The 25,902-nt window shown below is 38.7% G+C and overlaps 1 protein-coding gene across 2 annotated transcripts in view; it reads left to right on the top strand.

Annotated features, from left to right (window-relative positions):
* The first annotated feature begins 279 nt into the window (after positions 1-279).
* Positions 280-25,902, top strand: part of Snx14 (sorting nexin 14) — an 80,860-nt gene continuing 55,237 nt past the window's right edge. Inside the window, exons 1-8 of one of the 2 annotated variants that reach the window (XM_005377702.2) lie at positions 280-820; positions 7,507-7,627; positions 9,046-9,122; positions 9,213-9,291; positions 13,497-13,540; positions 15,236-15,323; positions 20,572-20,656; positions 24,149-24,305. In XM_005377702.2, coding sequence (XP_005377759.1) covers positions 576-820; positions 7,507-7,627; positions 9,046-9,122; positions 9,213-9,291; positions 13,497-13,540; positions 15,236-15,323; positions 20,572-20,656; positions 24,149-24,305 — 896 coding nt within the window. In that variant the 5' untranslated portion in view covers positions 280-575. The remainder of the gene's footprint in view (positions 821-7,506; positions 7,628-9,045; positions 9,123-9,212; positions 9,292-13,496; positions 13,541-15,235; positions 15,324-20,571; positions 20,657-24,148; positions 24,306-25,902) is intronic. The other variant, XM_005377703.2, reaches the window with a different exon arrangement.

Below are 25,902 nucleotides of genomic sequence, written 5' to 3'. Positions count from 1 at the left end.
GGGGCGGCGGCCCGGCGAGTAGGATCCCTCGGCCTTCAAGGGCTGTTTCACTCCCGCAGCCCCCAGGCTTTCCCTTTGAAACTGAGGGCTCTAAGACGTCCCTGCCTCCGCTCCCTTGGGCGTCGCTCCAGGCTTTGGAGCAGCAGCCACCAGCAGCAGGGTGTCTGGTGTGAGGCGGGAGGTGTGGCGCGACCGCGGCTTCGCCGCCGCACGGCGTCGCGTCGCCGACTACAGTTCCCAGGGGGCCCCGCGACCAAGTAGCGCCCGGCGGCTACATTTTTGCTGTGTTCCGACACAAGCTTTTCTCTCTCACGCAGGGCAGGAAGCTACCGAGTGCTAGGCTTCCCCTTGATTTCCGGCACGGGCTGGCCCTACCGGAGTCCGGTCCTCCGCGGAAGTCCCGCGCGGCTCTGACCAGGAGGGAGGAGCTGCAGGACGCGGGAGACGCAGCGCGGGGTGGTGACCTCGGCTGCGGCGTGCGGTCTTCCTGGTGGCCGGAGGTGGAGCGGCCGCGCATGCGCGGGGCGGAGCCTAGAGCGACGGCGGCTCGCGGCCAGGTCCGCCGGTGAGCGGCGATGTGGGTCCGCCGCCCGGCGGGGGCGCGGGAACGTGGGGCGTTGACCCCGGCCGCTCTTGCCTCGGCCTCCGCGGGCCGCGTCGCCGCGGTGTCGCGCACGGAGATGGCGTCGTGGGTGCGGACGACGGGGCAGAGGCTGAAGCAGCGGCTGCGGCTGGACGTGGGGCGCGAGATCTGCCGCCAGTACCCGCTCTTCTGCTTCCTGCTGCTCTGCCTCAGCGCCGCTTCTCTGCTCCTGAACAGGTACCGGCGCGGGCGGGCGCGGCCCGGGCCGAGCAAAGCCGAGGCGGCGGCGGGCCCGGCGTGGCTGTGGCCGCCCCCGCGCCTGCCTGCCTGCCTTGCACGCCTTGGCGAGCGCGGCTCCGGCCTGCGTGCGGGCGCCGGCGGCGGGCCAGGGCTCCCCGCGGCCGGCGGGCAGGTTCGGGGTCCGGGCGCCGCCGCGGCGCAGCCAAAGCTTTTCCCGCAGTTGTTGGTTTTCAGAAACGGTCGTAAGGATTTCTTGAAGCGAGAAGGCAAAGTAATGCCGGTCTCACTATCCTTAAAGGAGTGGAGGACAAAAAAGAAAAACGCTGGAACATTGTGAAAAGTTACAATTGATAAAGTCAATTGACATTTGAGACTGGAGCGTTTTTGCCCTTGAAAAAAGGTGGTATTTCAAAGAATGGTATCCATGCAGTAGATAGAGGAGAATATTCCCATTCTGTGTTCTGTGGTGTCTGAAACCTGCTGCAACCATTTTTACCCGTCCCCAAGGATAGCAGCAGCAGAAAAGAATGCTCAAGGAATTTGGTAGTTTCACCCTAATAACTGTGTTGGGTGACTATGCTTCTTCCTTAATTGAGGTTCTGCTTTCTTGTTGATTCTGTTTGAACAATAGTTGATCTTTTTTCTTTCTGTTTTTGGTTTTTTGAGACAGGGTCTCATTGTGTAGGCCAGGCAGGCCTTGAATTCAGGGCCGTTCTCCTGCCTCAGCCTCCCGAGTACTGGGATTACAGGTTTGCGCCCGGCCTGACTCTACAATTCTTCATCTGCAGTTCTAAACTCAAGAAAGTATAAAAAAGTTATTTTTCCCCCTAGTTTGGCACCAGATTACATTCGATGACAGAAGCTGACATGAAGTGGTATGAGAATATTGTTTATGGTATTTATTTCTCATTCGTTTATTTCTTACTGGTCATGTGATTTGCTACAAAACTAGTAATATCAGCCCGGCGTGGTGGCGCGTGGCTGTAATCCCAGCATTCTGGAGGCTGAGGCAGGAGGATCGTTTCGAGTTCGAGACCAGCCTGGGTTACAGCGTGAGCTCAAGGCCAGCCTGAACTGCATAGTGAGACCCTGTCTCAAAAAGACAAAGAAAAAAAAAAAAGAGAGAGAAATTCTAATACCTGATGTGAGTACTTCCACTTCGAAGATCTCATTGGAGCTGTCAAATTATATATAAAATATGTACCATGTAATTGTTCAAGAACCCTAAACATTCAGAATTCTGAATTCTACATTTTGCGCAAATGATTTTGGAGAAATGAGTGTGAATATGAATTTCATAATTTGTGTGGAAATTTCCTGTCCTGTAACCTGACATAAGGCTTATTTTTTTTAAGTTTGGATGTCAGGTATACTTGGTTAGAGTGAAAGTCTTCTTAAAGAAATAAGAAAGGCTAAGGATCTAGCTTGCCTGGCACGTTCAATCCTCAGTGCTGCCGAAAGAAAATAAAGAAAAAAAAGAAAGTGGAAGAAACAAGGGTGGAAAGGTAAATCAGAGCCTGATGCAGAGGGGTTATGTTAGCTTTCTTATCACGCAGCTACAGCGCACAAAAACATAACACTCAGAGTTTAAGGAGAGAGCATTAATTTGGCTGGTGGTTTCAGTCCAGGATGGCTAGCCCCAAGGAGCTGCTTGCTTCCTGGTGGTTAACAAGCAGAGCAGAAGAGTGTCAGAGGAGCAGGGGAAGGGGGCGGACATAGATCCCAAAGCTATACCTCAGTGATCCACCCACACACGGCTAGCAGTGTGTTCCAGCAGTCCCAAGGTAGACCCAAAGCTGGGCAAATTGGCCCTCCACTCGGACACAAGCGCCATAAAGTCCTAAGAGGCATGCTGCAGCTGTAGCAGTTTTTAGGGTGGGTGGCAATGTTTGTATTTTAAGTGCTGAGAGTATTTTTAATAATAGGTGTACAAGTTTCTTAAGTTTAGAATTGTTCGGAGAGCCTGGTGACCAGGCAGTGTGCGTGACTGAGTAACTTGGCTTTTGCCTCAACTGTTGTTCTTACTTAGTCCTTGCTGATAAGATATAAACACGTTTTCATTTCTTGTCTTCTCTTACTGTTCAGAGCTGCCTTCCCCAATTTTGAACGCTCAGGTCCCCGCAGCTTTTTCTCTGTCCAGTAAGATGTGGGGAGGAGTCGGTCTTCTCACAGATTGCAGTGCTGCACCTCCTGTCAGCCATTGGCTGGAAGTGGTTGCTGCACGTACTTTGTCCACTCGGTTATTGGTGATGGGATTCTGATACTAAGGAGGAAGTCCCTTATTCTTTCGAACCGTATTCCATCCGTCTGTTTTTCTCGCTGCTAGTAATTTCTAGGTCAGGTGTACTTTAGGGAAGATTGGCTCCTGACCTGTAGACCACCCCCAATACTGGGCGGTGGGCCTGGGGCCTTTGCACTGAGCGGCATTCCCAGCCCTTTTTATTTTTTATTTTGGGAGTAGGTCTCACTGAGTCACCAAGTTGCCCAGACTTGTAGACTTGCAGACCCCTGCTGAGGTTATAGGCATGTGCCCATGGCTCGCCGTCCTCTCACTTCTTTGTGCCCACTTCTCTCAGTCACGCTGTACCTGCAGCTCTACCGGGTGCTTATTTATTTGTTTATGTACTTACGGTACTGGTAACTGAACCCAGGGCCTTCGCTCTGAGCTCAAAATATTTTTTGAGATTCGGGCTTTCTGCTAAGTAGTTTCCTGACATCTGTTTCCTCTTGACTTCTCTGCATTCTTCCTATGTGTTCCTTGTGGCCGTTGCTTGCTCTCCTACAAAATTTGGGATCACTTTAGCTTTACATTTCGTGGTTGACTGCTTTATTCATTCTGTGGTATCCTTAACTCCCTTCCAGCCACTTATGTGAGAAAATCCAGCATTGCATCAGTGACACTGTTCAGGAAGGCTGAACACTGTTGGAGAAAGTCCCGCCACTGAGAACTCATTCTTCAGTCTCAGTAAAACCCAGCAGCTACCAAGGTTAACGCCCTTCTTGCCAGCAGCTGTTTGAGAACCTTCCTACTCTTCTAGAACCTGTGATTGGGCTGTCTCTGCCCTTTCCCACATCTTCTGTTCTCATAAAAGAGTTGTTCCTAAATCTGTCAGTGTAAACGTCGTTCTGATTCATCTGTTCTAGTGTGATGTCAAGGAAGAGACATTTTTCCCTTTTATAACTATTCCATTTAGATTCTGAATCTCAACTCTTCCTGTCTTCTTTAGCACATTATTCAGTTATCACTTCTGTTTCCTTCTATTTGTTTATATTTTTCATTTTTCTTCTTTTCTCTTACAAGTAGTTAAATATGAAAGCTGGGCATTATGGTATCCGGTCCACCTGTAATCCCAACACTCATGAGGCTGAGGCAGGAGGCTCTTGAGTTTGAGGACAGCCTTGGATACATAGTGAGTTCAAGGGCAACTTGAACTACCTAGTGAAATCCCTGTCTCGCTAGGGAATATGGATAATATATATATGTATATATACACACACGTATATGTGTGCACTCCGACACACACGCACATATGATCAGGATTTCTACCTTAATTTTTTTGTAAACTTTTAAGAGAATTATCTGTTAGGCATGATGGCACAGTCCTGTAATCCCACCTCTCAAGAAGCTGAGACAGGAAGATTGACACCAGTTTGAGGCCAGCCTTGGCCACATAGTAAGTTCAAAGCCAGTCTGGAATATGTAGTGAAACCCTGTCTCAAAAATAAAAAGAATTCCACATTTACGGATTACTTTTTTCTTTTGTATCTCATTTTTCAGTCTGTTGCATCTTTTGCTGTTCTACCAGAACTTGCCTTATTCATCTGGCCCCTTGTTGGCAAAGTTCATCGATTTTGTTTCAGTGTTGCTCACTTTATTTTACAGGTATTTGATCATATCAGTCATTTCTGTAGAGTTTCTAAAATTTTGACTTTTCATGATTTGAACCTTAGTTTGCTTTCTAACTCTTCTAATTGCTAGATTCTTTTATCATTTTCCTCTGATTAGTTCTTTTTTTTTTTTTTTGGTTTTTCTCCAGTACCGGGAATCGAACTCACGACCCTGCGCTTGCCAGGCAGGCGCTCTGCTGCTGAGCTAAATCCCCAGCCTATCTCTAATTATTCTTAAATGTCGTACGCTTTCTTCTCTTTTTTAAAACTCTGCTTTGCTTGGTAATTTCTTTTATTCCAGTGACTTCAGTGATCTTTATGCAGATCATTCTCAATCCTTTATCTTCAGTTTGTATTCCCTGCAGAAGATTCAGACTGTCCAACATTTAGTTGCTTCTGGAACGTTTTCCTGTGGCATGTCTTAAATAGATACCTCAAACTTAGATTTATTTTAACTTCTCCTTTCTGCCTGCATCCACTCAACTAGTTAGTGCTTTTTTTTGAGACAAGTCTTTACTGTGTAGTTCAGGAAGGCCTTGAACTCACTACGTATCCCACTGGCTTGGAAGGATTACAGGCCTGTGCCGCCACGCCTGGCTCTTGGGCCTCTTAATTTCTTTCCCAGACATCTCTCAAGAAAATCAGCATTTTATCTCAGCTGCTTCCCTAGTGCACATCTTCCTTAATTCTCCTAGATAACTGCAACAGCTTTAAAATTAGCCTGCATGTTTCCACTCTCCGTATTATAGCAAAGGATCTGAATCTAATGTCATTTTTCTTTTTAAAGTCTTCTTAAAACCATTTCTTTGGTATTATTCAGGGCTCTTGATAGTAGATGACAGAAACTCACACGAGATTTGTCGAAAAGGGGAATTGGAAAGTTTTTTTGTTGTTTTGTTTTTTGAGACAGGGTCTTGCCTGTATTTCACTCTGGCTTTGAACATACTATGCAGTCCAGACTGGCCTCAAACTCAGGGTGATCCTCTTGCCTCAGCCTCCCGAGTGCTGGGATTACAGGCGTGTGCCACCCTGCTCAGCCAGAAGGTTTTATAAGTGTGGAGATAACGGGACTGTAGTTGGGTCTCAGAAAAGCATAGAACCGGGGTTTGGAATACCACCAATACAGCCTTTTCTCCTTTCTCCTTTGTTTTAAAAGGCAGAGCATATAGCTATCAATATTACAGCTTCACATTTTTACTCCTACAATAAGAGTTCAAACCCTGGACTCTAGTTCAGGTAGTTCACTCTATTCTATTTCTTTGTAAAGTAATACCTCAAGAGTAATTTGAACTTAGGATGTGAAATGAGAACCTTTTTCTAGGACAAGGTCTCACCACGTAAGTTAGACTGACTTTGAGGTCTTGGTCCATCTGCCTCAGCTTCCTGAGACCTAGGATTATAGTCCTGCACTACCATGGCCCACTGTGCGCATCAGTTTTATGTGTAGGGCGGTAGTGGTGAACCTAAGGCACACATATTGTTGTGTTTTTCTTTTAAGACAGAAGATGTTAATGTAGAGTTGTTTTTTCCAAACTAAAACCTCAGCATTCAGGTTTAATTGCAGTGTTGGCACTTTGTGATAATTAAGTGGGACTTGGGTTGCAGTTTGAGCACTCGGTCTCTAAAAGTTTCACTATCACTGGTCTGCGTGAATTGCCATACTTTTAAGTTTAGATTGACTTTTTTTTTTGTCTTTTTGAGACAGGGTCTTGCTGTGCAGTTCACACTGGCCTTGAGCTCACTTTGTAGCCCCGGCTGGTCTCAAACTCACAGTAATCCTCCTGCCTCAGCCTCCCACCCCCGAGTACTGGGATTACAGGCATGCGCCTGCACACCTGGCTGGATTAACTTTTGTGTTTTTTTTCAGGGTCATGAAACATCTCACAGTTAATAAGCATAGTGTGGTTGTTGGAGTTTGATTCATATTGTGGGGGAAATGGTTTTATAAAACGGCAACTGAAATTCATGAACCTCAAACCTGTGCAACAAGGAATGCCTGAATTGAGACACTTTGATGTGATCTGCTGTATGATGCAATATGGTCCCGTCCTGCTTGGATTCTTTAGATTTCTCTTGGGGAGCGTTTGTCCTTGGAACTAGGCTCAGACTTTAGCCCAGACAGTTTCTTCAAATTTGAATTCCCCAGCTTCTTCCCACCTGGCCTTCCTGCCCTACCTTCCTTTGTTGGATTATCCTACTCACTTTTTAAATTTCCGGATATGTTGCTATCTCTGAAAAATGGTGTCCAAATTTGGGTTGAGCAGTACTGCAATTTGGGTTGGTATATCACAGATATATGCTTTTTCTGTCATCAAACACCTGATTGCATTGCATTGTGCTCGTTTATCTGTTACTGGTACTAGATAGTGTTTCATATGCAAACAGAGACAATGGCAGTTCTGTTTTTTTTGTTTTTTTTTTGATGTCTTCTGAGCCTTGCATTGTCTAGAACAAAGCAGATGCTTATTTTGGATGATAGATAATCAGAATTTTGGTGGAGTGTGAGCATAATGTGTATCATTAAAGGTATTCTGGAAGAATGTAGTATTTGACTAGTTAAAACATGACAACATAGGTAGTGAATTAGGAAATGTTGAGAATTTATATTTCAAATGAAATTATGTATTTGATGACATAGTTCATGATTTTTATATTTAATAAAAACATTATAGGAAATTAATCATGATTGAAAAATTGCATCTGATTGGTAGGTGCTTAATGAATACTTACTAAATTAAACAAGGGATAACTTAGGATTTTCTTTGGTTTGATTATTATTCTCATTTATTTCTAAGGTATCTTCATATTTTGATGATATTCTGGTCATTTGTTGCTGGAGTTGTTACATTCTACTGCTCATTAGGACCTGATTCTCTCCTACCAAATATATTCTTCACAATAAAATACAAACCCAAGGTAAAATTGTTTTTACTTTTAAGTTAGTATGTATGATGCTATGCTTTTTAATGTTTATTATTGAAAGCATATTAAAAGCAATGATTTCTAAAAATCTTTTTGCTATTTACCAATAGAAGACACAAAGTCCCTCAGAAAATTTTCAAAATGAAATCTATTTGTGTGACTATGTATACCATCACATCTGGCTTCCTGCTCTTTTTCAGGACTACAGTTATAGAAGGAGCTATTGAAAAAACACAGATTTGTCAGGGGCTTGGGAATCTATCAAGCCCCTGACAAATTACAGAGGGTCCTCTGACTAATATAGTCACTCTTGGATAATAAGTTAAAACAGAGATTATGAAGGCTGGTTGTACAGTAGAATCTCCTGTTGAATTTTTAAAAACAGCTTTTTGGCAGGCATGGTGTCACATACCTGTAATCTCAGCACTCTGGGAGGTTGAGGCAGGGAGGATCCCAATTTTTAAGCCTAGTCCTGCAACTCAGAGGCTCAGAGAGGAGACCCTGTATCTAAAGTCTTGTAATTAATAGTTAAGCGCTTTCCAGGTGATTCTGAGGCACGCACACAGAAAAGGAATTCTGTATTAAATAATTTAATCCTTTTAATTTCTTCTTATCTTTTTTGTGGTGCTAGGGATTGAACCTAGGGCCTTGTACGTGTAAGGCAAGCACTCTATCCCTCAGCTACACTGTTAATTTCCTGTCTCTTTGTACAATAGAAACAAATAATTAGGCAATGTATGTAACCAAAAATAATTCGTATTTCTGAAATTTAATAAAGTAGTAGTATATGGAATTGTCTATGTAAAGCAAGGTTTTGCTCTGTAAATTGGGATTTAGCATGATCTCTTTTTCTTTTCTTTTTTTGGGGGGCTAAGCTCAGTCATCATAGGCTAGTGTTCTAGTACTCAGCTCTGTTCCTACCACCAAGTGGGATGTCTTGAAGTCTAACGCGGCTAAGTTGATACAGTCCCTTGTCTCAGGCTTGTTAGTATTTCTGTTCACAAGAAAGACAGCTGAAAATGTGCCCCATATTTGGTGAGGAATCCTGCTGTTTATCATACATCTTTTCTCTCATCTTATTTAAAGTTTTGGAGAAGTAGAAAATCATTTCTCTTACTGTGTTTGTAGTGTAGTATCTCATTCAATTTATAAGTGCTCATAACATGTGGCTTTCACTTTTGAACTTGGAAATTTAGCATAGATAGTGTAAAGCATTTCATCAAGTGTTTTTTCCCTCCTTTGGCATTGTAGTTTAACAAATATTTATTACAAAGAATGGTTTTACTGTTTAGAGCATGCCAAAAAAATGTCCTCTGAATTTCTATTGAAGTGAAAAAATGAAAAGTTGATTCTCTCTAGCGAAGATAATGTGTAAAGTTATGACAGATCTCTCTCTCTCTAACCTTTTTTAGCAATTGGGACTTCAAGAATTATTTCCTCAAGGTCATAGCTGTGCTGTTTGTGGTAAAGTGAAATGTAAACGACATAGGTAAGTTAAGCATTTCTTATTTGTTGATCTTTCTAATTACATTTTGTATTACAACGTACTTAATTGAGTGTATGTGTGTGTTTTTTAAAGGCCATCCTTACTTCTTGAAAACTACCAGCCATGGTTAGACCTGAAAATTTCTTCCAAGGTTGATGCATCTCTCTCAGAGGTGATTAATTTAATTAGTATTCCCAGATACAGTGCTGTGTTGTTTAATTATGGGACTATGTTCTGAAAAATGCATTGGTAGGAAATTTCATTGTTGTGAGAACATCACAGAATTACTTGGACAAACCTAGATGGCATAGTTCAGTCGGTAGAAATGGGCTCTTGATGTGATTGAGAGATGTGGGAAACATGAGCTCTATGAGGCCACAGTCATCCTAACAGGGCAGACTGTTTTGTAGTAAAGTGGTTTTTTTTTTGGGTAAGTAGAATATTTCAGTATTTATCTAAAATAACAATAAAAAGTATAGTAGGTATATAAACCAATAATGACATAGTCACTTGTAATATCAAGTATTATATAGCGTGCATAATTGTATGTGCTGCACTTTTTTATGACTGGCAGAGTAGTAGGTTTGTTTATACCAGCATCACAACACATATGTGAACATTGCATTTTATTACAGCAGCTGTGCCCTCAAAGGGGATAGGAAGTTTCCAGTCCTTTATAATCTTATGGGCCCACTGCTGTATACGTGGTGTGTCGTGATGGACATGTCCTTTGGTGCCTGACTGTGTACACATACAGAAAATGTTAAATACCTATGAAAATTTTTCTAGATAGTTTTGGTATTTGGCACCTGAATCCTGCCTACTAAGTGCCACCTAATAAGTTCTGAACTAGGTAGTTGAGTTTTACAAAGTAAGTAGCTTGGGCTGGGGATGTAGCTCAGTGGCACAGCACCTGCCTGGCAATCGCAAGGCATGAGTTCCATTCTCGGTACCTCCCCCTGCAAAAAAAAAAAAGAAAAGAAAAAAGAAAAGAGACCCTGTCTCAAAAAAACAAGATAAGTAGCTTGAATAGTAAGCTATTCCTGATTAAACTTTGTAGGGAACATCGTTGGTCTCTCCTTGTACCCTGGACAGAAACGGCGGTGGGTGTGAGAAAAATAAAGACAAGAGACAAGAGCTGGTGTCAGGTGGAGTTACCTCTTGCCTGACGAGCAGGAGGACTGACTTACACAGTAGGGGTGTTTATTTTATACACTTGCAAAGTTAGTATTATGGGGGGTAATGTTGCCTAGCGACTAACGACTGTAACTGTCCGGCAGGATGCCTTTTTCAACACTGAGATAGCTTGACTGCTTGACCAGCAACCAGCTCCAGTGGCTCCCAACGAAACTTGGATCCCAGGTTCAAACAAGCATTTTTACCTGGGTAGTGGTTACCTCCTATGAACACTGTAGAGACATCTCTAAGGGAGGCAAGGAGAAATAACCACTTTTTTAATTCCCAAAGAGGCATTGAACTACAGGGAAGAAATGTGTATCTTACTGAATTATGAACCCAGTTTTATTGCTAACTAAAGGTAGAACAAGGAATGGGGTAATTTTCACTATTTCTGCCTAATAATAGGAATAATCATTTGTTCTCTAACCTTTGCTGTTGTCATATTTTGTATGTTTATTTCCTGGTAACATTCATGTTTTAGTTAGTTGTTCTAGAGGCTTGTCTTTTCAATGAACTGAGGAATCAGGCAGATTTTTCAGAGCTAGGGAATGGGGGTCTCATTTATTCCTAGCACCAAGTTCAGGGTCACACATATCATTGGTAGCTGATACGTGTTGAATTAAACTGAATGCTAAGTAGTTGAAGAATGGTATTTGGCACCTGAATCCTGCCTAGTTGTCCTTTATCCTTATTTGACCAAAGGAAAGCTACTTGTAATGCTGGGTATTTTTCCCTTTCATTAATTTTCCAAAGTCCAAGCTTTACTGATTTAAGATAATGCTGCCTAATATGGTAGACACGTGGCCTGGACATGTGGCCATTAGCAAAAAAATTGAAATGTGCTGGTCCAAATTGAGATGTTATATGTGTATTTGTGTGTGTGTGTGTGTGTGTGTGTGTGTGTGTGTGTGTGATGTCAGACGGATGACTAAATTTGCTAGTCTGAGAGTGGGAAAGGGTATTTTAGGACAGAAGAGCTCTTGAGAGGAAAGAAACCATATTTAGTAAGCTAGAAGGTAAAAATGTGAGTGAGGATGTGGACAAGGAAGAAATAATGTTTTCATAGTAATTGTTTGTTAATATACTTATTGTATATTTGACATTGTGCTGAACACATGCGTTATTTCATGTAATCTGCATCCTATCTATGAAGTGGGTGCTATTATTATTGGTGACATTACCAAAGATAAACAGGAATTTAGAGAGTTATAATAATTTTTTAAGTTTCATATGTGATTGATAGTAGAACTCAGGCAAAAACTCAGGTCAGCTTTCTCTCTTCTTTTTCTTTTTTTCCTGAGTGTTCAGTTTTGAACCCGGGGCCTCATGCATGCTAGGCAAACAGTCTACCACTGAGCTATATCCCCACTCCTTAAAATTTTGAGACAGGGTCTAAGTTGCCTAGGCTTTTTTTGAACTTTGAATCCTTCATCCTTAGGCTCCATAGTAGCTGACATTACAGGCATGTACCACTGTGACTGGCCTCTGGTTTAGTTCTTAATCAGTGCTTTATATGGCTTTTTAGACATTGGAAGATTTTATGTAGCTATGCTAATGGAGTTTTGATATCAGTCCTGCAAGCCATTGATTTTCTGTTACTAAGGCTCCAGGTGTGACTCATATCTTATAGTCAGAGGTGAGAAGAAAGTAAATGGTCACAGCTCCTGGCACATGGAGCTCTCCTCTTCAAAGTCAGTGCAGCTTTGCCTTCTTGCATGTATTGTGGTTTGGTATAGTAAGAGTTTCATGCAAGGGAGTGGGTGTGGTCAAATAAATATTTCTAAATGACTTTGTCACCTCTTTGGAGGTTGGAGGAGAGCATATTTGGAAGTAGGGAGGTTAATTTAGAGGGTGTTGCTGCAGTGTAAGTGGTGAGATGAGGACATAAGCAGAGGTGCTATAGGAGAGAGCAGCTTAGCATGTAAAACTGCTGTGACTTGGTGATTGATCATACGCAGGGTATAAAGGAAGACCGACTGTTGATGACTTTTTAGTTTCTTTATCCTTATTATTTCTGTCTGTATGTATCTTCTTTTCCCCAGAAATGAAGTTAATGCTTAGCTTTTTTTATTAAAAATCCAAATTACTGCCTCTTTAATTATTGCCTCTTAATATTTAAATTAGAAAATTCAGAAACTTGTTACTGCTGCTGGATAAGGCATATAGTTTGGCAAGCATATTGGTAAAATACATGGTTTCATTCCATTTATTTATTTATTTATTTATTTATTTATTTATTTTTCCAGTACCAGGAATTAAACTTAGTTCCTTGTGCTTGCCAGGCAGGCCCTGTGCCACTGAGCTGTATCTTTAGCCCTTTGTTTTTTGTTTTTGAGAGAGCCTCATTATATAGTTCAGGCTGGTCTTGAACTCATGTGCAGCTCAGGCTGGCCACTAACTTGTGATCATCCTGCCTCAACCTCTAGAGTGCTGGAATTACAGATATGTTCCACCATGTCCAGCCCTATTGCTTTTTTAAGTTATCGGGCAATTGCTTACTAAAATTGTAACATACTCCTATATCCATACCAAGAAATGGAAGATTTAACACGTGGGATTTGTTTTGATTTGTTGTTACTTTTTCATGTGTAACTTACATACTGATTTTAAGTGTGTGGCAAAAATTTTCATAGAGTGAACATAACTATGTAGTTGGCATGCTGACCAAGAAATAGAATATTCTTGGTACTGTAGAATCTCTTCCAGTTGCTGTTCTTGCTTCAGAGCTGACCGGTGATACCTAAGTTTTACTCCTTATGGAAGTTTATTTCTTCGTTTTTTTTTTTTTTTTTTCCCTGAGGATACCGACTTATAGAGCAAGTGAAGAATGCAGAAAAAAACCTATTATTTTCTTTTTTCTGTAGAACTTTTTTGCTTCACTAAAGCTTGAGAATCAGAAACAATTTATTTAAGTTTTTATTTGCTTTTTGGGAATATTTAGAAATAGGTATGTGTCATTCTAATAGAAATTGTTCCCTTTTATGGAGTTTTATGTTTTTTATAGGTATTTTCTCATATGTGCTCTTTGGTTCTCAAAACTGTAAAGTTGGAATATGCATTTGCTCATGAAAAAGGTATAATATTACTGTCAATGTTTGGTATAATAAAATTGTTTTTAGTAATACCGTACATTACTAAATAGTACATTTGTTTTTCCAGAATTAATTTTACTTTTCTTTAAAATTTACTTTTATTCAGGTCCTTGAACTAGTGTTGGAAAACTTTGTTTATCCATGGTACAGGTATGTTCTTACTCTGAGATCTTTTTCTTTAATACAGTTAATACCATAAGTGTGTTAATGCTGTGTTTTCAGAGTGAGTCAGGCCAAGTCTCACTTTTAGGCCAAGTGTTTGTTGTGGTAGGTTGTGTTGTGCATTACAGGACATTAAATTAGGCAGCACTCCTGGCCTCCTCTCATTTTGTGCTAAAAGTATACCTTCTTACTTTCTCCCCACCCGTCTGACCACCAAAAAATATCTTGAGAGGTTGCTAAGTATTACCTAGAAGGCATAATTGCTCCAGTTGAAAATCATGATGTAGGCAGTTCACCATTAACTTATGGATAGTAAAGAAAAGACAGTTCGGCTTTTGAAAGAAGAGTAATTTAAATTTTTTTCTCTGCAGTACTAAGATTGAATCCAGGGTCTTTGCACTGAACTACATCCCCTGGGATTTTTTTTTTTTTTTTTTAGAGAGGGTCTTGCTAAGTCACTAACTTACTCAGGCTGAGTTTATACCTCCTGCTTCAGATTCCCAGAATGCTGGGATTAAAGGTATGTAACCATCATACCTGGTGACTTGAATTTATCATGCGTAAATGTATTGGTTTAATAATTTCAGACAGTTTTCACATTTGAAATAATTGTCCTTTAGAGGGGAGCATGTATATTTGGATGTTTCATTAAATTGAAAGAGAATTTCAGCTGGGTTTAATGCTGTGTGCCTGTAATGCCAGCACTTAGAGGGTGAGGCAGGAGGACCACCATGAGTTTGAGGCCAGCCTGAGCTACAGAGTGAGTTCAAGCCCTTGAATAGACACTGGACTAGACACTGTCTCATGAAAATAGAGAGGTAATTTTAATATAGTGTCTGGAAAAATTAGTATTTGTCCCAAAATAAGTGAGTAAGTCTTACATTTGTCGTTTAAACCAAGTTGATGATGAATCCTTTTGTTAAGTGAATCCTTTTCCAAAGGTATCCTTATTTTACCTTACTACTGAATGACGACTGTTCAGATACAAAATTGGGCTATGTTTCTGAGAGTTAAATTAAATATTTTCTCTTTGATCTGGTTATTAATGCAGTTTGCTTTCTTGAGATCTAATAGTGGGAAGCATGGTTGATAGAATCATCTTTATTTTGACAAGAGACTTAATGGTTAGCCCTGCCTGCAAGTTCAGGGTGTGGCTACTACACGCATCTTTTTTTTCTTGGCCTTTAGTAGGGAAATGGGCTAATTCTTCAGGAAAATGAGAAGTACCTCCTCAGATGAAGTTTGTAAAAATTTTGGTTTAAAAATGTTTTATTTTCTTTCTCAAATAGAGCATGCATGCACCCACACCTATGTACACTGGTACACATACTTACTTTTAGAATTATGTTATTATGTTAAATGTTTTGAACTAACTTAAAATTTTATATTGTTTCTCCAAAATTATTGTTTTGTTTCTTTGAAATTTCACTGATGATTGATAGAAAATGAACTTAGTTGTAAAAAGACTGTGCACACGTAGGATGCTGCAGTATACTTAATCGTGATTGTTTTGGTTATAGAATTAGATGTTTGTTTTATGCATTAATTGTAGTCTGCAATGAAGTACATTATTTGTAAATTAAAATAGCGTAAGTAAATGGAAAAAAAGAAAATGCTTTTCTTGAGTTTAAGAAGGTGAAACTATCTAAACTTCTGATTGTTTGCTTTTCTCCTCATTTGAAGGGACATAACAGATGATGAGTCCTTTGTTGATGAACTGAGAATAACATTACGATTTTTTGCATCTGTTTTAATACGAAGGATTCACAAGGTATATATTTATAATGAGACGTTTGGGGATTTCAGGTTTTATTGTTATGAAAGTTGGTTTTTTGTTTTTTTTCTTTTTGAGACAAGGTCTCGCTATCCAGTTCAGCCTGGCCTTGAGCTCACTTTGTAGCCCAGGCTGGCCTCGAACTCTCAACGATCCTCCTGCCTCAGCCTCCCGAGTGCTGGGATTACAGGTGTGTGCCACCACGCCCAGCTTATTGTGAAAGATTTAAGTCTTATTATTTTCCATACCCCATATACTGTATTTGTTTTCTCTTCACTTTTTAAGTTAAAAATTAATCACTTTTGACCTATTAATCAGTTTTGCTTTCTTTAGTACTTTTTTATATTTATCAAAATTAGAAGTGAAAACTTATAAAAAAAAGTCATATTTTATTTAGATGGATTTATTGACTAACTGGCCGTTGTAATATACTTTCAAAAATTTGAGATAGCCGGGCATGGTGGCACTTGTGTGTAATCCCAGCACTTGGAGGGCTGAGGCAAGAGGATCGCAGCAAGTTTGAGGCCAGCCTGGGCTACAAAGTGGGTTCAAGGCCAGCCTGAACTACATAGTGAAACCCTGTCTCCAAAAGACAGAAAAAAAAAAAAATTGAGCTGTATTTTGTATATGTTTGTATCTTTGCCTTTATATTGTAGTGTGTTGGCACTAGACATACACTTGTGTACTGCTTTGTCTTTTTTTTTTTTTTTTTTTTTTTGGTTTTTCTCTGGTACCGGGAACCGAACTCACGACCTTGTGCTTGCCAGGCAGGCGCTTTGCCGCTGAGCTAAATCTCCAGCCCCCTGGTTTGTCAATTTAGTAGGACTCATCATGTTGACAATTAATTAATGAGTTAAAGATTATTCTTGTTAAATGTTTCTATATCCATTTGAGAAATGAACAGTGTATTCAGCCAGTTCACAAAAGAAAAGTATGAAATAGCCAATGAGCAAGTGAAAATGTATTGTACATCAAATAAAAGTTATTCTTTTACCTGTAGGTAGGAAAATATATAAAGAAAAGTTAATCTCTAGTAATGATAACTAGAGGAAATAGGCAAAACAAGTGCAAATCCAAATTGGTGTCTTACACTACACTTGGTAATCTTTGCTGGTGTACTTAAAGATGTTCCTGGGAGTGATGGTACATACCTGTAATCCCAAGTGTTTGGTTTCATTTTGGATGTTTCAGATTGTGAGCCAGGGTGTCACTGTGTAGTTCAGACTGGCCTTGAGCTCACTATGTAGCCCAGCCTGGCCTTGAACTCGCAGTGATCCTCTTGCCTCAACCTCCCAAGTGCTGAAGTAGATGAGAAGCTGAGGCAGGAAGGTCACAAATTTGAGCCCAGCCTGGGCAATTTAATGATTTAGCAAGACCCTATCTCACAATAAATTTATTGATTGATAAAGAAAAAGAGAGAAGTAGCTCAGAGTTCCCCAGGAGATACTCAATCTCCATTATCCAAAAAAAAGTTAAAATTCTTATACAACCAAATTTAAATCGGTTTTTATAATATATTTTAAGGATACAATAAAATATAAAGTAAATAACAAAATACTTCAAAGATGTGTATAAAATGCAGATATTTATATTGCAGTATAATGTATCATGAGAATGCTATCTGATTGGATTATTGGTTGGGTAAATGTAATGCATCCTAACTGTAACTGTAGCCTTCTACAAAGCCATGAAAAGTCATTCGGTAGAGTAATGCTTATTTATATTTCAAAATATTTAAGTATTGAGTGGAAGAGACCAAAAAATATTATGTGTGGTATGTGTCACTCTGAAAATAAAGCTCATATGTTAAGCTTTTTAATTTTGAAGGACATACATATCCTTAAAACTGTTAATAGTTATTATGTTACAGTAATGTTGAGCTGTTGCTGAATTTGGATTCTTTGCATGCACTTACTTATGTTTGCCATATTTTATTTTTGTTTTGCATGGTGTGTGATTTTTGAAAAAAATTGATGTTTTAAAAAAAAGTTCATGAGCCAGTTGTTTCATGATGGACTAAATGCAATAAATACTTTAGTAAGAAATATCAAGACGGTTTATGTAGATCATTGAAATAATGATTTGAGATAAATTGTGTTCTTCACAGTAAATGAGTTAATAGGCATTAGCTGATAGAAAAATGTTAGGCTCTGAGATAACCTAGTGTATTCTAAAATAATAGCACCTCATACTTGGAGTATGATAACATTTAGTTGATAACATTTGGTATGTTATTACATATTATTTGATAACAGCTTTACAATAATTTTATTTAGTTGGATAAAGAACAACTAAAATTTGAACTTCAGTATAAAATACAATTGAGCCATACTGTAGCCTAAAGCATCATTCAATTTAATTAAATGCATTAAGTGGTCCCTGAATTTATTTATGGGAATATGAAGATGTGTAAGGGAGGCATTTACCTCCTAAGAATTTATTTATTTTTAAAAGATGTAATTTATGTATCAGTTAACCCATTTAAAGTATACATTTTAGTGGTTTTAAGCAAATTCACATCACAGATCTATGCAGCCATTACCATAAACATCATAGAGCTATGCAGATAGCACCACTGTTAGCCCATTTTTATTACTCAGAGAGACTTTATAATCTTTGACCATAAACTGCAGTGCTCCTATCTCAGCCCAAGCCATCCATAATTCTACTTGCTCAGCCCTAGCTATCCACAGTTCTACTTTCTGTCTCTGTAGGTTTGTCTGTTCTGGACATTTCATATGAATAGAATCATACAGTATGTGGCCTTTTGTGACTGGTTTCTTTCATTTACAGTAATGTTTCCTAGATTTACCTGTGTTGTCATGTTGTGACATACATCAGCCTTCCTTCCTTCCTCTCTCCCTCCTTCTGTCTCTCCCTCCTTCCCTCCCTCCTTCCCTTCCTCCCTCCTTCTCTTCTCCCCTTGTTCTCTGTCTCTGTCTCTCTCTCCTTCCTTCCCTCCTTCCTTCCTTCCTTCCTTCCTTCCTTCCTTCCTTCCCTCCCTCCCTCCCCCTCCCCTCCCCTTTTCTTTCTTCCTTTCTTTCTTTCTTTCTATCTTTCTTTCTTCTTTCTTTTGAGGCACAGTCTCACTATGTAGTGCAAGCTGGGCTTCAACTCTCTAGTGTAGCCCAGGCTAGTGTTAAACTCACAGTGATCCTCCTGCCTCAGCCTCCTGAGTGCTGGGATTACAGGTGGGGAGCACTTCATATTTAATGACCAAATAATATGCTGCCATAATTTGTTTACCCATTCTTAAATTGATGAACATTGGATTATTTCCACCTTTGGTGTGTTTTTAACCTCTCAGCATTTGTGCACAAAGTTAATTTTTTTTTTTTTTGGTTGATACATGTTTTCATTTATCTTCAGTGTATGTGTAGAAATACAGTTGCTAAGACAAATGATAACTGTCTGTTTAATACTTTGAGGAACTTCCACTCTGTTTTCCAATGTGGGTACATCATTTATATCCCTTTCAGCCATGTGTGAGAGTTCCAATTTTTCTACATCCTTGGTAGAATGAGTTCATTTGTCTGTCTGTCTGTCTCTCTCTGTCTGTGTCTGTGCCTCTCCTTTAATTCTAACCATCTTAGTGGTGTCTTGTTGTGACAGATGCCATTGATGTTGAGCATTTTTTCACATGCTTTGTCCATCATATATCTTCTTCGGGGAAATCTCTTTTTAAATCCTGTGGCCATGTTTTGCTGAATTGTCTTTGAGTTATTGAGCTTCAAACGTTCTTTATTTTAGAGACATATCTTTTAACCAAAACATGATTTATCATTATTTTCTTCCTTTCTGAGTTACTGTTTATTCTTTTTCTCATTTTATCTGCATCTGTCTTTGGGGATGAGTAGGTCATTCATTATATCAATTTTATATAAAGTAATTATGTCATAGTATTGAGGTATTAGATGGTCATCTTAATACTATTGTATTCTGTCTTTCATACCCTTGCTCAGATAAAGTAATTGGGAAGTTTAGGCATACTGAAAATAAAGTATCATTTAAGGTCTATATTTTTTATATCAGAATTTAGGTACAAATGCATTACCTTACTATTTGAGTCTGACTTGAAATCTTTAAAATGGAACTTAAAAAATGAAATCTTCATGACTATTTTCAGAAGACAAGATTTTATAAAGTTTTGAAAGCTAAAACATCTTTTTTTATTTGATAAACTTGAGGGCACCATAATTTGTAATCATTGAGTACCAGGTGACTAAGGACAAGTGAGGAGTAATGTTGTTTTGAAATGAGGCATCATAGTACAAAAATACCCCACTTACTGAACAGGTTTGATCTTACGCAGTAAACTGCTTTGGGCTTCCCCAGCAGCTCGCTAATGGCTTTGTGAGCCATTGCACTTAGCAGATTCATTACCCTCTGATTTTCTCTTTTTCTGACTATGAGTTTTTCCTTGTGACTTTGATAAGGGAAAAATACAGGTTAAGTTTATGGTGGAAGATAAACCTGATGAAGTCTAATAAACAGTGGTGATTTATTTTCAATTTCTGATAGGGAAGATAAGTAAGTAGATTTTCCTTTAAACGTATTTAAAACAAAGACTGTAAAGAAGCTAGGACAAAAGATATTATTTTGTGGGAAAATTTTTGTAGTTTAGGATATATACATTAAGATACAATTTTTAGTAGTGTGATAGAGAACTATTTAATGCTGTAGTTAATATGATCTAAAAACACTTAATGCTTTTAAGTTATATTTTTGAAAGATTCTGAGTAATACTTCATTTTAAAATTTTTTATTGTAAATTTACAATTTAGAATTATATATTAATGGGATGCTAATTATATATTCATGTCAAGCTAGTTGACAGTATCCATCACCTCAAATACCTCATTTTTTACAGTTAAAATACCTACAGTTTACATAAGCATAGTGTCACATGCCTGGAATCCCAGCACTTGGGAAGTTGAGGCAGGAGGATTGCTGTGAGTTCGAGGCCAGCCTGGGCTAGAAAGTGAATTCAAGGCTAGCCTGAGCTGTATAATCCCTGCGTCAAAAAACCCCTCCCCCCTAAAAATAGAATACTTAAAACTTACTCTTAGCATTTTCGAGTACTTTATTATTAGCTATATTTGGTAGATCTCAAGAAAAACCCATATTCCTACTAATCTAAAATAAATAAATTTTAAGATATGTTCTAGTATTTTACATACTGTAATCCTGCCATGGCAACTTAGTGATAGTTTCTAAAGTTTTATTTTAATGTTAACTTTTCTAGGTGGATATCCCATCTATTATAACCAAGAAACTCCTAAAAGCAGCAATGAAGCATATAGAAGTGATAGTTAAAGCAAGACGGAAAGGTAGTACAGTTTTCTACTATGGTTTATTTACTTATCTACTAGAACTTCTTGATTACCTCCATTTTTAGCAGTTATAGGTGAAGCTACTATAGTTATTTGTGTACAAATTTTTTATGTGGGAAAATATTTATGCAGTGCTGAGGATTGAACCCACAGCCTTGTGCATACTAGACAACTATTTTTTAAGTTTATTTCACTAAATAAATTTTTTATTGTTACATGCTTCTGAGCTAGACAACTATTTTGTATCACTAAGTTATACCTCCAGCCCAGGAAATGTATTTTTTAATACATTTTAAATTTTGTTATAGCTGGGTGAGGTGGTGCTGCAGACCTGTAATCCCAGCACTTGGGAGGCTGAGGGAGGAGGATTGCTGCAAGTTTGAGACCAGGACTACAAAGTGAATTCAGGGCCGGCCTGAACTGCATAGCAAAACCCTATCTCAAGAAAAATCTTTTTTTGTTCTAAAAACAAAAAACAAAGTAAAATAAGATAATAGGCTTAAGTTCATTCATAGGTTTAATAAAGTACTCATATTTTCTCTGTGAGAGTGATATTATATATAATAGAAACAGAATAGTTTGAAACTTTTTTGTTGAGTTCTTGTAAGAAAGGGGTTACTACTATCTGTGTCAGAAATCATCCTCGGGGCCTGGGGATTTAGCTCAGCGGCACAGCGCCTGCCTGACAAGCACAAGGTCGTGAGTTCGATTCCCGATACCGGAAAAAAACCAAACCGAAACAAAACAAAAATCATCCTCAGTTATGAAGCACCACAAAATACAAACTAGATTCGTTAATAGCTCTGCAATTAAATTCATAGAACTAAACTACCAGAGAATTAAAGGGCTAATTTTATCCAAAAATTCTGCTGTTCTACATATGACATGATTTACGTAGGTTTGTAAAAAAGGTTTTCAGCTTTTTTATTTCTAATTTCTTTATGAACTTGTTTTCTGAATTCTTCAGCCACATAAGTATGCATAACTTAGGAAGTAAAAGGCTTCTCTCTTCATCTTTACTCAGAATTCTCTTTAATTTGCCTCTTGAGAATTAAGAATTATGTAGAAGTTTTTTTTTTTTTTTTGTACTGGGAATCAGACTTGGGACCTTGCGCTTGCCAGGCAGGCACTTGTTCCACTGAGCTATATCCCTGGCCTGCTTTCTTTTTTTTTGGTACTAAGAATTGAAATCATGACCTGGAGCTTGCCAGACAGGTGCTGTACCACTGAGCTATATCCCCTGCTCCCTATAGAAGTTTTCTATGTATATAAATGTTTTCCAAGGCTCTAAGAAATGTTGAGTACAAATGAAGCATTCTTTTTTTTTTTGAGACAAGGTTTCACTATGTAATTCAAGCTGGACTTAAACACACTATGGAGCCCAGGCTGGCCTCAAATCTGTGGCAGTCCTTCTGCCTCAGCCTCCCAAGTGCTAGGATTACAGGTGTGCAGCACCATACCCAACTGATTAGTGGGTATTAATCCATGTTCTGTGTTCCAGACACTGTCTTTTGTTTATATATGCAATTACCCTGCCACGCTACTTTAAAAATGTTTTAACTGGTCTGTTTAATTTCCCATTACCTAGGACTACAAAAATTCCTCACACTTGCAGATATTAAGTAGATTCCAGTCTCATGATTTAATTCATATTATGTGTGAATGCTTAATTACATCAGACTTTACAGTAATTTACATATTTTATATGATGTTAATAACATAACTACTGATACAGACTTTTTTTTTTGTTTTTCTCCGGCACCGGGAACCGAACTCACGACCTTGAGCTTGCCAGGCAGGCGCTTTTGCCACTGAGCTAAATCCCCAGCCCCCCTAATACAGACTTTGAAGCTCAAAAGAATTACATAAATTGTTTGAAATTATATCCGTAAGAAACAGATCTGGGACTTAGCACATCATAGTCTTCTGATTTTGTTTTAGTTTTGCTTTTGCAGTGCTATGTATTGAACCCAGGGTCTTGCACATGCTAGGCAAGCACTCTACCACTGAGTCTGTCTCTAGCACTTCTGATTTTATACCTGTTCTTACAATAGAAAGTTTTAAAAGACCCATATCTCAAATTCTTGGGGAGGGCAGAGCTTGGCAAATGATTTTAAAATACATTTCTTCTAAAAACTGTTCCTTGGCAGTCCTGCTTTAGTACCTCATGGACTGAGAGAGTATGTCACGTTAGTGCTCAAATGGGTCCAGTTTTATAGCCATGCATGGTAGCAGAGATCTGTAATCCCAGCATTCTGAGAGGCTGAGGCAGGAGGACTGCAACTTCAAGCCCAGTGTGGACCACTTAGCAACTTAGTGAGACTCTGTCTTAAATTAAAAATGGACTGGAGATGTAGCTAGAGAGAAGGCTCCAAGTTTAATCCCCAGTACCAGAAAAAAAATCCTGAAAGTGTCAGATTTTGGAGCATTTGAGATTTTGAATTTTTGGATTAGGGATGCATGGCCAGTATTTAAAGTTTGAGGTGGGCATAGCGCAAATGCCTGTAATGATAGTACTTGGGAGGCTGAGGCAGGAGGATCACCATGAGTTCAAAGGCATGTTGGGCTACTGCTTTTAAATGGTGAGTTCAAAGCTAGTATAAACTGTGGAGAGAGACAGACACTATCTCAGATGAAAAAAAAAGTTTGAAAATATTACTTTGGAGCCTAATCTTTAAAAAATCCCTTTCTAGTAATGTAACTTCTATCATCAGTTAATATTTGTGAAGAAATCTGTATGTTCCTGGGCTTCTACCTTGTAATTTTAGATCTCTTACTAATATATGGCATGTCTAAAGATGCAGAACTTTCCAGGGAAGCCAGATTTTATAACTGCTCTAAAATAATTGATGAATTTGATGTAAAACCAGGTCAGTTAGAAATTTTTGAGTAGGGTAATTACTGTTTTTGTGGAGGATGAACAAGATACATTTGATTACAAAAGCCTTGTATATGCCAAAAGACATTTTCTATATTTTTTTCTAGTCAAAATCATTTGCCATTAGGAGTGGTAGCTCACAGCTGTAATCCAGCACTCTGGGAGGTAGAGGCAGGAGGATTGCAAGTTTGAGCCCAGCCTCAATAATTTAGTAACTTAGTGAGACCCCATCTCAAAATAAAAAATAAAAGGGACTGAGGGTATAGCTCAGTAGGAAGGCCCCCGGTTCAGTCCTGAGTACCAGTCCTTCTCAAATAATTTTGTATTATTTTATTTAGTTTGTAGAGACTTTGAGTTGAAATTCTTATTTGCCCCAGGAGAGAAGGGTCCAATATCAGTTTATTGGAAAATGAATAAATTTCCCACAAAGAAAAATTTGTCTTTATATTCTGTTTCTGAAAAATTTCTCTACAGAATACATACTGAAAAGAGCAGGGGCTTAAAAAAAGGGTGACTGGAGTAGATGCTATTTGATTTGTTAGTGGAAATGGCTGAAATTATTTGCTATCTCTTAACTTGTTTCAGTGTTTAACTTTTTTTTAATCTTGTAGTTAAAAATACAGAGTATTTACAGCAAGCTGCTTTAGAAGAATATGGTCCAGAGCTGCATGTGGCTTTGAGAAGTCGAAGAGATGAATTACACTATTTAAGGAAACTCACTGAATTACTTTTTCCTTATATTTTGCCTCCTAAAGCAACAGACTGCAGGTACAGTATAAATAGATTAGAAAATATCATAGTTTATTTGTATAGCACGATTATATAAAAATCGTAGAAAATGCCGTTTATTTGTATACCATGATTACATAAAACTTAGTGTTATTCTATGATGTGAACAGTTTTTCATTTAAAGAAAATAATTTTATCAGTACTTTTTTTGTCTTTTTGAGACAGAGTCTTCTCGCTGTGCAGTTCAGGCTGGCCTTAAGCTCACTTTATAGCCCAGGCTGGTCTCGAACTTGCAGTGATCCCCCTGCCTCAGTCTCCTGAGTGCTGGTATTACAAGGATGCACCCCCATGTCCAGTTTAAAATGCCCATTTAAATGCTAAGTAATTGTAATATATTGTATTGTTTAGAATTTTTTCTTGAAACCTGGTCTGGAATCCAAAGACAAATATGAATAAAATTGATTTCCTTATTTGAGATCATTACATTTTATTTCGTTTATATTCCTTTTTAAAAACATGCACATTATGGCACTTAAAAGACGGACTCCTCTTACGACTCCTTTAAGGGAAGTCCGTGGGTTAGTCTCTAGTACTGCAAAAGACAAATGAAAACTAGCCTCTAGGAGGTACCCAAACGCTTGGTGTACTCTGTTGCTTTATGTCTCATTTTAAATTGAGTATTAAGGGAATGTAGTATTTCAGTTGTAAATCTGCCACTACTTCCATCCAAAGTCCTGTTGCCGTTTTTATCTTCGGTGAAATTATTATCTCCAAGAAGGCATTACTACAGTTTTTGCTAACAGATTGAGTTGTAGTGTACTATTGATTATCAAAAGTACTTCTGTAGCATTGGAATTTTGAATTGGTGATGTGTAGAAAAGCCTGACACATCCTGTATAATGTCAGTCACAGAAATGTTACATATGTACATGTAGAACTTAGAAGGACATATCCAGCTAAGCTGCTTATGACTGTGAATGACTTTGTTCTTTGCTTCTTGGGCTTTTGTTTCCTGTAGTTGCACGTACTATTAAAAAATAAATTTAAAACTCAAAAAGAAGGAACTAGGGACTTAGCTCAGCAGTATAGTGCCTGCCTGGCAAGGTCCTGAATTTGAGTCCTGGTACCAAAAAAAAGAAGATAATTTGTATTTTAGGTTAATTTGTAATATTAATTTAAATATTAGAAGATAGTTGCATTATATTATTAAAATATTAGTCTTAAATATTAATTTAAAATATATTAAGCACTTCAAATATTTTGAGGCAGAACTAGGCATGGTGGTGCACACTTGTAATTCCAGCACTTGGGAGGCTGAGGCAGAAGGATAGCAGGTTTGAGGCAAGTCTGGGCTACATTGTGAGACGTTTTTTCATTATGAGACTTTGTATCTGAAAAACAAACAAAAATCAAATATTTCTAGGGAGGAATCATTTTGTTATGTCTCCCAAGCTCTTCTTTGAAGGGAATACTTTTTTTTCTGTTAAATAATAGCTTTTTTTGGCCAAGCAAGAACTTCATAAGTTCACAACTATGAAACCAGTAACATGGGAATCACCTAGAATGAGGGAAATGTAAACCGCCGGGCCAATCCTGGGTCGGTTGTTTTACGATGTGCATTTTAACAGGGTTTTCA

This window comes from Chinchilla lanigera, unplaced genomic scaffold (assembly GCF_000276665.1).
Source record: "Chinchilla lanigera isolate Chin_1 unplaced genomic scaffold, ChiLan1.0 scaffold00010, whole genome shotgun sequence".
Classification (NCBI taxonomy): domain Eukaryota; kingdom Metazoa; phylum Chordata; class Mammalia; order Rodentia; family Chinchillidae; genus Chinchilla; species Chinchilla lanigera.
This window is presented reverse-complemented; position numbering and strand designations above follow the sequence as displayed.